The following is a 13,110-nucleotide window of genomic DNA, read 5'->3' on the forward strand; positions in this document are numbered from 1 at the left end:
TTTTGTTAGTTCATGGGAGGGGGGGGGGGGGGAGTCGCTCCTGGATGCATTCCTGCATGCCGGGGCTGGTCTTCACTGCCGTGAAAATTGTTATTCCGGATGCAATGCGCCGTTTTCAGAGAGCCCGCCTCTCGGCCCCAGTCCAGATTGAGCCAGTGAGCGTGACCCCATGACTACACAGCATGATCCAGAGACACGGTTAGCTGGCTTTTCACAAGCGAGTGGCGGTGATTCTGTCTTGCATGTGGCTCGCTGGATAGCATGCGGCCCAATCAAACCGACGTCCACTGACCAGACTGCAAATGGTCAATGATAAATGTATTATAAATCAGGGATAAATTGGAGACACACCTATTTGGGCCACCCCGATCTGAACCTCATGCTTGTGTTTAACCCCCACCTCCAGGGATGAAGACCTACCTGATCTCAGGACGTCGGCCCGACTTGCAGTGCAGCTGCTCACAGATCGCCCCCGCCGCTTCCGACTGCGGCCCAGACGGTGCGAGCCACTCTCCCCGGGCCCACACCCCGGACGGGCCGGCAAACGCTGCGGCTGGTGCTTCTTCCTGTACGGACACCCCTGCTAAGAGTGAGGTGGGTTCTGTGGCGCAATCTGAAGCCACCGTTCTCTCTGACTTGATCAGATCTCAGTCGGGTCAGCTGCAGGCAGTGTGGATCTGGTTAGTGGGCCTTGATCCCGTCCCTTGGAGACGCAGATGCTGGTAACGCTCTTGCTTTGACAAGTCACCTTCTTCTAGCTACCTTTTTCTGGGGGGAGGGACACTCATTATGAAATGCCGGGCGTAAATTAGGGGGCTTGGAGGCAGGAGGCTGAGTGACCTTTCAGGGCCGGGGGTAATTAACGGGACGACACACAGAGCACAGAGAAGCTCGCGCCACCTTCTTCCCCAATGACCCCCGCAGCATCACGCCCCCCCGCCAATTCCCGGTCTCTGAGAAGCACGGGGGGGGGGGGTGTCTGTGCCCCAGGAAGTAACCCTGCTGTGAACACCCGAGTCCTCACATCGGGCCTGCGGAAGGTGCCGGGTGCTTGCAGGCTAGGTTTAATATGCAGCGTCCGTGTGCCCGCAGACTCCGTGCCTCTCCTGCAGCGTGGTGCTGATCCCTGGGGAGGATGGGGTCCAGGAGGAAGGCGCGGTGCAGAATGGCTGCCAGGACGAACTCAAGGGCAACAGCGGCAAGGCGAGTGCCCCACCTTCCCAGGCGGGGGAGCTGCGTTATGGCTGCACTGTGGCTCCGTTAGAATACCTGACTCGCCCCTCCACCCCGCCGGTTTTCCCCCAGGCACCCCCAGGCCGGAGTCCCAAGGCCCTGAACGGACTTCTGAGCCCTCATGCGAGCCAGGCCCTGGCCAACAGCCAGACGTCGCTGTGTGAGATGCTGCAGGAGAAGGAGATGAAGCTGGCCAGCGGCTGTGGGGGTGGCGGGGGTGGCGGGGGTGGTGCGAGGGAGGACGTGGGCACGATGGACCACTCTGCCCTCATCCCGCTGCGCTCCAAGAACTTCCGCGAGCGGAGCGACGCGCACTTCGTGGATGTCATCAAGGAGGACAGGTGAGCGGCCCGACAACTCGCCTCGCGCTTTGGCTTCGACATGACGACAGTGAGTATGAGGGTGTGTAACGTCTCTATTAGGCTTCACATTAATAAACCCCCTGCTGATCTTAATTAGCGAAATAGATCTTTGGACGGTGGTATGTGAAATGCCGGCAACTCTCGCTGCGTGTGGAAGTCTTGCCAGACGGCGCTTGTCGCGGCGCCGTACCGGCTGCAGGGTCCGGGCGCTTGCTGTCGCAGTACAGTTTGGGCTCTCCTGGTACAGCTGGTCCTCACTGGGCTCCAGCTACTTTCTGTCTCGCATGATGTAACATGATGGTGGACAGATGCCAGAGAACGCTGCGCAATCGTTTGTCGCTAGTGCCCACGCGGTTCTATGCTCACTTAAGGTGTCTGGCTTCCCCTTCCCAACCACCATTTTTCTGTGACACCCCACCCCCTGCTCCTGGCAGTCTGATGAAGGACTACTTCTTCAAGCCTCCCATCAACAGGGTGAGCCTCAACTTCCTGGAGATGTCTCTGGAATCAGCCTACAGGACCAGCTATCAGGAGGAGGTGTGTGTGTGTGTCTTCCTATTCCTTGGGGGCTCTCTGTGTTGTTTGACCCCCTCCCCCAATTTGGGTATGGACTCTATTTGACGCTACTCCTCTACATTCCACCTCTCATCTTCCAGACCCCTGTCTCCATGTCCTCTTATTTCCCCCACTCTCTGCATCTTGACCAGGAGAGTGTAGTTCTCTGTAGCGTATAGCAGCTACAAACAGGAAATCTAAGCGCTGCACGGTCTGGCTTGGACTGCAGCAGACAGGCAGTTCAGTAACTCGTCTCACACTCTGCTGCCCCCTGCTGCCCCCTGCTGCCTGTCTCGTATTAGAAATTAGAAGTGTGTGAATTTTTGTTGGATCAGTTCTATGACCTCATGATTTCTATGAAATCATGACTTCTATGATTTCAGTTTTGGTGTTGGTAGGTTTTCTTCTTCCATTGCTTTAAAACCTTTTATTGGTTCTGTTCAGGTTCTCAGTTGAAATCCGTCCTCTGCTCACCATATCCTCTCTTTGTGTGTTCTCCACAAGTTTCCTCTACATTCTCCTTGTCGTCATGTCCTTGGGCTGTCCAAACGTTCTGTTGTAATTTAATAAATCAACTGATTTAGGAAGAAATACACATCCTATTTATCGAGGCTTTGATAATCCTTGTAAGTATATGAATTTTTGTGGCTTAAATGGTTCTGCATCTTGATGTCTGTGATGGCTTTATATGTTATGAAGTGGTGCTTTAGTACAGTCTACAGTATAGTACTGATTCAGTTTAGTACAGTGCAGGTTAGCTACAGTATAGTACTGATTTGGTTTAGTTCAGTTTGATTAGCTAAAGCATAGTACTGATTCAGTTTAGTACAGTGCAAATTTGCTACAGCATAGTACTGATTCAGTTTAGTACAGTGCAAATTTGCTACAGCATAGTACTGATTCAGTTTAGTACAGTGCAAATTTGCTACAGCATAGTACTGATTCAGTTTAGTACAGTCCAAATTTGCTACAGCATAGTACTGATTCAGTTTAGTACAGTGCTGATTCGCTTCAAAGCAGTAGCTCTATCAGGAATATAACAGCAGTTCCCCTCTACAGGGAACCCTGTAGCAGCCCCAGACTGGCTGACGGCCGTGTGCTCCTCCCCGTGCAGGTGGAGACCCAGGCTGCTGTGCGCACCTTTGCCAGCCCCACCTTCAGCTCCTTCCTGGATGTCCTGCTGTCCTGTGCCGTGTTCCTGGCACTCACGCTGGCCTGCTTCCTGCGCCCGCTGCTCTCCGGGCTTCCGGTGCCCACGCCTGCCCTTATTTTGGCCGCAGTGGCGGCCCTGCTGGAAGCCGTCTCGCTGGTGCTGTCTATCCGGTGAGGGCCCCAGGAGGGGCGGCTCTCAGGAGATTGTACGCTACATACAGGGATTCGGATAAATGTGGATTATCCCTGATTATTAGTTTTTCAAGCTGTTCCTTGTCATTTGTACACGTTATGTTGTTTACTGAAGCTTGCACCTTCTGCAGCCTGTTATTTGTATGCTGCAATGCCTGATGGGAAATGTCTGAATTCCCCATGTCTCCCTCCTGCCAGCATGGCCTTCTGCCTGGACACGGTTCTGGGCTGCACTCATAGCCTGCTGCGTGCCATCTCTGGCTGGGTCCCACGCCACCTGATTGGGGCAGTGCTGGTGTCCTTGCCTGCCCTGTCCATCTTCTCCCACGTCACCTGCCAGCTGCAGTTCTCCATACAGGTGGGTACTTTGGCTTGAGTTGGATGCGGCTGGGTGGGACTGACAGACACAGTAATGACTTAATGGAGTCCCTCCACCTTCTCAGTTCACCATGTTCATGTGCTGCGCTGTGATCATCGCCATCATCCAGTACTGCAACTTCTGCCAGCTAAGCTTCTGGATGCGCTCCATACTGGCAACCATGGTGGGAGTGGCTTTGCTTGTTGTTATCTACAATCCCCTCTGCAGGATAGAGTGAGTTACTACACTTTTCTCTTGAAGATTTTCTGTATAATTCTTGTATAGGTTTCTTTTTTTCTACTAATCCTAGAATCTGATATGAATAAGACTCTTTTATTAGCAGATTTCTATATTAAACTTCATTATGTGTAATATTTTAATGACGTAAGCAGAGTTTATTTTTGCTTGGTCTCTCTTGTGCCAGAATTTGCTAGGTGATATTTCTATGTGAAATGAGGTTTGTGTTGAGTGAGGCTGTGGGACAGGGTTTGAATGGACCATGTTCGAGGCCACAATCGTTGCTGTGGCTGGAAGGAGAGCTGGTGCTGGTCATGGTGGTAACCCAGGGACCCCCTGGTGGACGCCTGTGGTGAGGGAAGCTGTCAGGCTGAAGAAGGTGGCCTTCAGGGCAGTGCTTGCAGGGGATTCTGAGATGGTCACAAGGTACCAACAGGCCAGGAAGGCCACAGCACAGGCAGTTGTGGAGGTGAAAGCACTTTGGGGAGACCATGGCCCTAGTGCTGAGAAGCAGGACCTTGCTGGTCTGCTGTGGTGGGAAACTTCCAGGGGATCAGAGTCATTGTAGCAGAATTTGCTATGGTGGACAGAGGCCTCTTCGGTGGAAAGACTCCAGGAGGAGATGAATTCAGTCTGTTGAAAGCACTAGATATTGTTGGGTTGGTGCGGGTGACGAGCCTTTTCCGTGTTGCATAGAAGGTGGGTAAAGTGTGTCTGGACCGGCAGATTGTGATCCCTATTTTTGGAAAAGGGGAGCAAGGAAAGTACTCCAGCTATAGTTTGATCAACCTTCCTGGGGAAGCATGTACCGTGTACTGGAGACGAGACCCAGTGGTCCAGCTTCGGATTCCAGAAGAACAGTGCAGATGCGGATCTGACCGTGGAACAGCAGTGACAGGGCTCATGGGAATGAGATGATGATGATACAAACACACACCAGGAGTATCTGTTGGATTAGCCTGTAGTAAATACTGTCTATAATAGCTGTTACTTAAGGACTGACTGTCTCATACAGTCCATTTAAACATTCTCTCTGCCCTCCCCCAATTCCTCTAGATCCTCGAGCCTCTCCTCTCGCTCTCTGGACTGGTGAGTACCCACTTCCCAGGCTCATGGTGGGCTGGCTCTTTCTGATTGTCCTATCGGTGGACCTCGTCCTCCTCCGGGGGTCCGAGCGCCTCTGGCACAGCCATCAGTAGTTCTTTGGTCTGATTACGACTTTCTCAACCCCTTATTTCCCTCTATGACCCAGTAGCCTCTATAATCACAGTCACTCACTGTGGACCTCTGTATTCTCCATTGTAATCTGTAACTGTGATTAAACTCTGTCGCCCTTGCCAATACTTTATAATAACTACTATGTGTAACCTTGTATAGTCCATTACAACACTTGATAATCAACATTACTCTATGTAAACTTCTGTAGTAAACATTGCCCTCAATTTAACTCCTTCCACATTCAGTCATAATCACTATTCCCCTTCATAACATTCTTTAATCACTGTAGCTGTCACTGAACTGCTTGCAAAATACTGATTCAGATGCCCCCCCTCCCCCATAAAGGTTCAGCGACCAGTTAAATGTCAGCAAAGCCCTGGATTTGCCAGCCGAACCAGCTCAGCGGCCCCAGGACCGCCTGGCCCCGGAGGCCGTGCTGGCTTTCTTTCTGCTGCTCCTGCTCGTCTGGTTCCTGAATCGCGAGTTTGAGGTGAGCTACAGGCTGCACTACCACGGCAACGTGGAGGCCGACCAGCACCGCATCAAGATCCAGAACATGCGCGACCAGGCCGACTGGCTGCTCCGCAACATCATCCCCATCCACGTGGCAGAGCAGCTGAAGGTGACGCAGAGCTACTCCAAGAACCACGATAACGTGGGCGTCATCTTCGCCAGCATCGTCAACTTCAGCGAGTTCTACGAGGAGAGCTACGAAGGCGGCAAGGAGTGCTACCGCGTGCTCAACGAGCTCATTGGTGACTTCGACGAGCTCCTCCGCAAGCCTACCTTCTCCAGCATTGAGAAGATCAAGACCATCGGCGCCACCTACATGGCGGCGTCAGGCCTGAGCACCCAGCAGGGTGCCGACCAGAGCCACCCTCACAGCCACTTGCGCACCCTCTTCGATTTCGCCCTGGAGATGATGCGTGTGGTAGACGACTTCAACAAGAACATGCTGGGCTTTAAATTCAAGTTGCGCATCGGCTTTAACCACGGCCCCTTGACGGCCGGTGTCATTGGCACCACCAAGCTGCTGTACGACATCTGGGGCGACACGGTGAACATCGCCAGCCGCATGGACACCACCGGCGTGGAGTGCCGCGTTCAGGTCAGCGAGGAGAGCTACTGCATCCTCAGTGAGATGGACTACGAGTTTGACTACCGCGGCACCGTCAACGTCAAGGGCAAGGGCCAGATGAAGACCTTCCTGTTCCCCAAGAGTTCTGACAGTGGACCTGTGCCGCAGTACCAGCTTTCTGTCTCCCCAGAGATCCGGGCGCAGGTAGATGGCAGCATCGGACGCTCACCCACAGACGAGATCGGCAGCGTTGTGCCTGTGGCTATCCCGGACCCACCTCCGGGAACCAGGCCACTGGGCCAGGACTGTGGGCTAGCCAAGCCAAAGTGCAGGGAGCCCAAAGTCCAGGTGGTCCCTCCATCCCCAGGTCCAGAAGCAGCACTGGTGCACCACGGGGCCCTGACTGCATCCTCCCCAGCTCTCCCGGCACCTAGCCAGGAGGAGGAGATAGACAAGGCTGATGATGTGGATGAAGATGCAGATGAGCTGACCAAACTGTAAACCCAGGGGTAGCGTGTCTGTGAGGCTTCTCTGCTGCATGCCCTTTAATTTCAAGTCCTGCATTTCAGCCGGTCCAACTTGTGGGTCAGGTGTGCGGGGCGAGGGCATGCATGCTGTCCCGAGGGCATGCATGCTGTCCCGAGGGCATGCATGCTGTCCCGAGGGCATGCATGCTGTCCCGAGGGCATGCATGCTGTCCCGAGGGCATGCATGCCATCCCGGCAAGGCAGGCTCCGCGGAGGCCGGTGACCTGGGTCCCTCTCCTCCCCGTGCCAGTCGGCTTCTGCACAGTGTTCATTTGGCTTCTGTTTTTGCTAGTGGGGGGGGGGGGGGGGGGCTTGCTGTGTGGATCACAGTATGGCACAAGGGTTTGGGGGGGCACAGCATGAGGCTGGGAAGGGACACCCCTTCCTTTGTCTTCCTGAAAAACATCATCATATATATAATATATATTTTTATTATAATTTTTCTTGGTTTTTGCTGTTTGCATATGCTTTTCATTTGTTGTTTGATGAAGTGCCTTTAGGATGAATTAATGAACAGCATTTTCAGATGACCCCCCATGGGTTAGGGTGGGGGGGGGGGGGGTCTGCCAATACTCTAGCCTGATTTTTTTAGACTGCAAACTACGGATTAAGCTGTGTTTCCCTGCATTGGCCTCGATATACAGTGAAAAATTTTATATGGCAGTTCTGTGTTAAATCAGATACCTGGTGTTTGTCCAACAAAAACTAATGCACAAACGGGCAATATTTCTGAAAGTGTCTCAGCAGATGTGTGCTTTTGTTGTGAACACTTTTTTCTATTTTACTGGTTGCAGGTGCATGAAACTGTGTTAAATTTATTACAGGTTTTAAAATGGCACCATTATATACACCATCTACAGAAAATCGAGTTAAACTAGACTGCCTAGGAGTTGTGGGCCAGTAGGTAACATCTGCGGTTGGGAGACCCTGAATCTGACACCCTTTAATGTGCTTTTGGTGGACAGACGCCCTAGTTGCCACCTTCAGTGTTATTTTGTTGAGTGGAGTTGATGTGTTTACAGGAGTCCAAGTGTAGACTACAGAAATGCCAATAGACTGAAGGGTGTGATAAGCTAGATTGTTGTCAGTGTCCGTCCTGATGGTAGATGAGTGACACACATGCATCCCAAATCCTGGATCTCACACTGCCCCGTTTTGTGGGATCGTGTCTGAGAAAAGCACAGATCACGCACAAGTTCATCTCAGACGGTCTCGTCCTGAAACGTCAAAGTTCACCTTCAAGGATTATGATTTGGGGTGGGGGATAGGTTCATGCTCAGAGTGTCCACTTGCTTGTGTGAAAGAGACTAAATCGTCTGCTTCCTCCACCGCTAACGATGGGCAGGTACCGTTGCAGGTAAGAGAGGGGGGAAATGGAATTAGCAGTATTAGCAGTTCCGCAGTAAGTATTAAATATTAAAATGATAAACCCCTGTTACCCTTACTGGTTCATCCCACGTGTCTGAGCAGCAGGTTGGGCGCCTGGCCTGCTTCTGATGGCCGTTGGGGTGGGTGCTGGCTGGTGCCCCCTAGTGGATCTTAGTCAGCACAGGCTGCTCTCCCATTTCAGTACAAAGAGAAGAGCCCAAAGTTGGGGCACGTCTTCATATAATTGAGCGACCCTGGAGTCTCTGTGCCATCCATCACCTGCTTGGCTGTTCTGCAGCTGCTGTGGACATTTTCTGTTATATTGGGAGGGGTCAGTTTGTTTTAAGCATAAAAAGGCACTTTGTTGTAGGGTGGGGTTTGGACACTCTGTTTAATAATATTTAAATAGGAAACCTGAAATTTGAAGCCAGTCACTGGTGCTGCCCCCAATGCCCCCCCCCCTCCTTTGGGCTAAGCTGCAGGTCTGCAAGATCTGGGCTGTGGAGGCAGGAGGAGGAGAAGAATTTGGGGGCTTATGGGAAATGGGGGCCTGCAAGGTTAAGCACGTCCCAGCTGTAATCGTAAGCTGTAGTCATACGGTCTCCACCTTCTTTCTGAAAGTAGCCATTGCCTTTCTTCAACTGGATGTACCTCAGAGCGGAAGCTGACCTGGAACCACCTGGTTCTGTCTCGGATCTGGACCCCAGACTTGGAATCTGCGGACGGCAGCGGCTCTGGGACTGAGATGGCACAGAAGGTTCACGGAAGGTTCTGCTGTGTGGATTTTGCCATGTGCTACTTTATTTTTTGAAAGATGGATGAATTAAAAGAGCATTAATTACGTTTCTCTGTAGGGAAGCCAAGTTTGTCTCTTCACGCCTTTAAATACTCTCTGTGAAAGGGTTGTGTGCTCAGGGTGTCAGTTTCACCCTACCCAGGGCATTTTTGCCTTCCTTTCTCTCCTCTGTGATGGTCCTTTCTCGCCCTCGTGTTCTGGTCGGGATGCGGCATTCCCACCTCTGTTCCTCCCGGGCTCAGGATGCACGTGGACCCGTCAGGAACACTGTTCTCAAACTCGCACCATCTGAGAAAATCCGAACAGTGCATTCTCCATGAAAACTAAGTGTGAATTTTTACACATTAAAATAGTACACTCCCGCTTTGGAGTACAGCACTAGTTAAGGCAGGGCTATTCACATCACGGTCCTCAAGGGCCGAGCACTGATGGTGTTCCAGCCTTCCTTTACCTGTCAGTCAGGTGTGAAGCCTCTGACCAATCAGAATCAGTAATTATTAAACTAACTACCTGGGGGAACTGACAACACGGCCTGGATTTGGAATCGAGGTCCAGGTTTGAAGAGCTCTGAGTTAAGGTATTCAGATATAGCCACTCCAGTGTACTGCAAAAAGTCAGTGCCTTTCTTAGTCATGCACTAATGTATATCTATATTTTCATTTTTATTCTGATTTGCCTGTTGGGCTCCTTTTTATACATTTTTCTACATATTGAATATTTAACACATGCAAAAATAGATGCATAGATTTATTTTTCTCTATTGAATTCCTTTCAATTTTTATACAGACCTGCATCGTGCCTTTTATATTGAGGATTTTGGTTTAATAGGCACTTTTCACTAAATTTGGAAGAATTTTGCTGTGAACCCTTGATTGTGTTTTTGTGCACAGCTATTCAATGTGGCATGATTGGGTATCGTGTTTAAAGCAAAATAAAGGGAAATAGGATTCAAAGTGAAAAATGAATTTCTTGAGTCCCATGAGCACACAACCCTTAAGCTTGAAGCCTGTTACACAATATGGTAAGGACACAATGGACTTGACCAGTTTATTGGCAGTGGTGGGTGGGTCCTAAGGGGGATTCAGACAACCAACGGGTCAGCACTGTCACAAGTGAATGGGCTGCGCTGTATTGTCCTGCACATCTGCCGCAGAGCGGGCAGACGCACCAAGAAGGGCACACCATGCTGCCTGAAAGAGGGAAAAAAGCACACCACTTTCCCGGTTGGTGCCACTGTTATGAGCGTCCCTCGCTGCACCCCTCAGCGAGCCATGCTAGCTGGTTAGCTCCTCTGTCTTAGCGGCCCTCGTGTCTTAGCACCTTTCTAACTTAGCCGAGGGTTTACAGGGATTCCGTGCGCTGGGGCCTGGCGGGGTCACTGGAGGATGTAACTGGAGGATGTAACTGGCTTTGGGCCACTGACAATTCAGTCAGGCTCAGATCCAGTGATCTACAAAATAAGTAGCTGTTCGCAGCATCTCTCTTAATGGGTGTCTCCCTTTTGTTTTCATGGCTAATGTTGGACATTAAGCACACAGTTAAGGTCACTCCCCCCTCCCATACACAGATGTCCCATCTGGGTTGGTTTCCCCGCCCCCAGCCTGCACCAGGGACTTGCAGAAATATTGAAATGCAGAAATGTTGCTGAAAACAAACAAGCAAACAAAAACACACACACACACACAAAAACAAATTCTGGAGGCAGCCTGTGGGTACTCGTGTTTGGGAACACTCGGGTCGTGTCACTTCCCCACCACCGTAGCCGGGTCGAGCGCGGCTGTGCTACGGTCACATTAGGTGCCTCTGTTGTTTTCCACTCACCCGATATGCTCCCATTTCACTGCTTAAATGTTACATGACTGACAAATTAAGCTGATGAGAGGGGAAACGCCAGACACTGCATGCAGCGTGCTAATCATACTAGGTCTTGGCCGACTTCTGGCTAAAATCACTGAGCGTCATGGATAAACTAGGCTGAATATTCAAAACAAACCGGTTTTAGCACAAATAAAATGTTTGGGCGTTCTTTGTTATTGTCTGGTGTTATGACCCACTACCTGAGATCCTCTCAACTTCAGATCAGCTTTATTTATTGAATGGCTTTTGGGTTTGTGCTTTTTTCTGTCTGATACATGCTGTCTTTCCATCAGTTGTGTTGTTTAAATCCTTTTTACATTGTTCTATTAGTTCACTGCCACAACAGTAAGGATGGAATGGTGAAATGCGCTTGATTGTAAAGGAGGATTATTTTTTTTTATGGATGGAGTGTGGTGATGACACACTAGGAGTATAATGCCAAAGACTGTTTTTTATGCTTATTGTGCATATTGTTAATGTATCGTTTATAAACACAATGTAATCTGTATACATTTGCACAAAGCACTTGCTGAGTATGTACATATGCATTTATATTGTATATCATATATTTGAGTTTTTTTTTCTTTTTTTACTTATTTATACATGTGCATGTGCCAGATTTAATGTTATAAAAAGGGTTTTATAAGGAGGAAAAGGTATCAGAACAGAGTGGTTGTTCTGCCTGTTCTTGTGTGTGTATGTGTGTGTCTGACTGAGAAGGTGGGACCACACAGAGGTGGGAACTGCCCGGCCGTCCCTCATCTGAAATGTGTACAAGGAGAATCTGTGCGGCAGATTATTTACTCCTGAGTGAAACTGGAGTTGTTCAGTCTTGACAACTAGTTGTAGTAGAGTGACAATCTTATACAGTATAATTAAAGTACAATGAATAACAGTCCAGAAAATACAGAAAATCACAGTCTCTGCATCCTCTGCATGTTATGTGTCTGGAGTTGATCTGTTTTGCCAGCATTGTCACGTCTAGCTTACCTGCCTCCTCACAGTGCTGCACCCAAGCCCTCCACCACTGTCTCGCTGTCTCCCGTGCAACCCCATCTACTGCCAGCCTGCTGAAGGGGTTACCCCATATTTCCAGTGTGTTGAATTCATGCTTGCACCTTTTCATTTGGGGTCTTTCCTTATTTTACCTAGTCTTTGTGGGCTTTTGACTCTGATTAGCAATGAATAGCACAGACAGACTATCCTGTTAACAACGGGCAGTTTCAGTAGTGAATTGCATGTTCAGAATTTGTTGTGACACATGGCACAACTTGCACGTGAGACTTTCTGACACTCAACCTCATTTGTCCCACCATTTTCACATATTACATCCTATTTCATCCCGGCAGATTGGTTTTTTTTTTGTTTGACTCTATTCAGTTCTCCCGATTTGCATTTGAGTTTTTTAGAACATCATGCACTGAATCGGACTGTTATCCTTCACACGTGTGAGCAAGTGCGTCTGTGTGAGAGCGAGTGCGTCTGTGTGAGAGCGAGTGCGTCTGTGTGAGAGCGAGTGCGTCTGTGTGTGAGCGAGTGCGTCTGTGCAAAGAAACGAGCAGAAACGGTGAGGGTGACGGGGGACGAAGGGAAGGGCGGAGCACCACAGGAGGTCATGCTTTTTAAAAGGCACCCCCAGGTGCGCCCCCCCCCCCCCCTCAATCAGAGGGCCGTCACCCAGCCACAGGTCCCATCGGTCCTGGAAGCCTTCAGGGGCTCCGTATTCTGCTGGATTTCAACATGGCATGGGGGGTGGTTCAATGTTTTGTTAAAAAGAGAAATGAAATTAAAAAAGAAACGCTGTTTCTGTTTTGTTGCCTGCTTACTCTTTCTTGGAAAAAAAAAAATCCAGGTACAAAAATAAAATGGAAAATGTGTGTGCTATTTTTGGTCATTTGCTTGTCAGACTTTACATCAGTTACATTTTATGTATTTGTATCTGTATTAATAAATGAGCCACTGATTGCTGGGTTACGGTATTGAGCTTGATGCCAATGGATGGGAATGAACGGTTCTCTAACATCAGAGGACACAGGCAGTACCTGTGGTTTAGACTGTCCATTGTGATGGCAGGCCTGTACTAAGGTGCTGATATGGCTACATTTCTACTGTGATTTGCTGCATAATAGTTTAATAAGTAACTCATCTTCTCACTGCTGACAGTTACTTGTCACCAG

At 49.8% G+C, this 13,110-nt stretch overlaps 1 protein-coding gene across 2 annotated transcripts in view; it reads left to right on the forward strand.

The window, feature by feature from the left end:
- LOC111843208 (adenylate cyclase type 9) overlaps positions 1 to 12,898 on the forward strand; it is a 31,294-nt gene extending 18,396 nt beyond the window's left edge. For both annotated transcript variants that reach the window (XM_023810585.2, XM_023810583.2), the window contains exons 3-11: positions 407 to 594; positions 1,093 to 1,203; positions 1,306 to 1,574; positions 2,030 to 2,132; positions 3,265 to 3,473; positions 3,693 to 3,852; positions 3,938 to 4,086; positions 5,146 to 5,178; positions 5,653 to 12,898. In XM_023810585.2, coding sequence (XP_023666353.2) covers positions 407 to 594; positions 1,093 to 1,203; positions 1,306 to 1,574; positions 2,030 to 2,132; positions 3,265 to 3,473; positions 3,693 to 3,852; positions 3,938 to 4,086; positions 5,146 to 5,178; positions 5,653 to 6,886 — 2,456 coding nt within the window. In that variant the 3' untranslated portion in view covers positions 6,887 to 12,898. The remainder of the gene's footprint in view (positions 1 to 406; positions 595 to 1,092; positions 1,204 to 1,305; positions 1,575 to 2,029; positions 2,133 to 3,264; positions 3,474 to 3,692; positions 3,853 to 3,937; positions 4,087 to 5,145; positions 5,179 to 5,652) is intronic.
- Positions 12,899 to 13,110: the final 212 nt, after the last annotated feature.

The sequence above is a fragment of the Paramormyrops kingsleyae genome, chromosome 22 (genome assembly GCF_048594095.1).
Source record: "Paramormyrops kingsleyae isolate MSU_618 chromosome 22, PKINGS_0.4, whole genome shotgun sequence".
NCBI classification, from domain to species: Eukaryota; Metazoa; Chordata; class Actinopteri; order Osteoglossiformes; family Mormyridae; genus Paramormyrops; species Paramormyrops kingsleyae.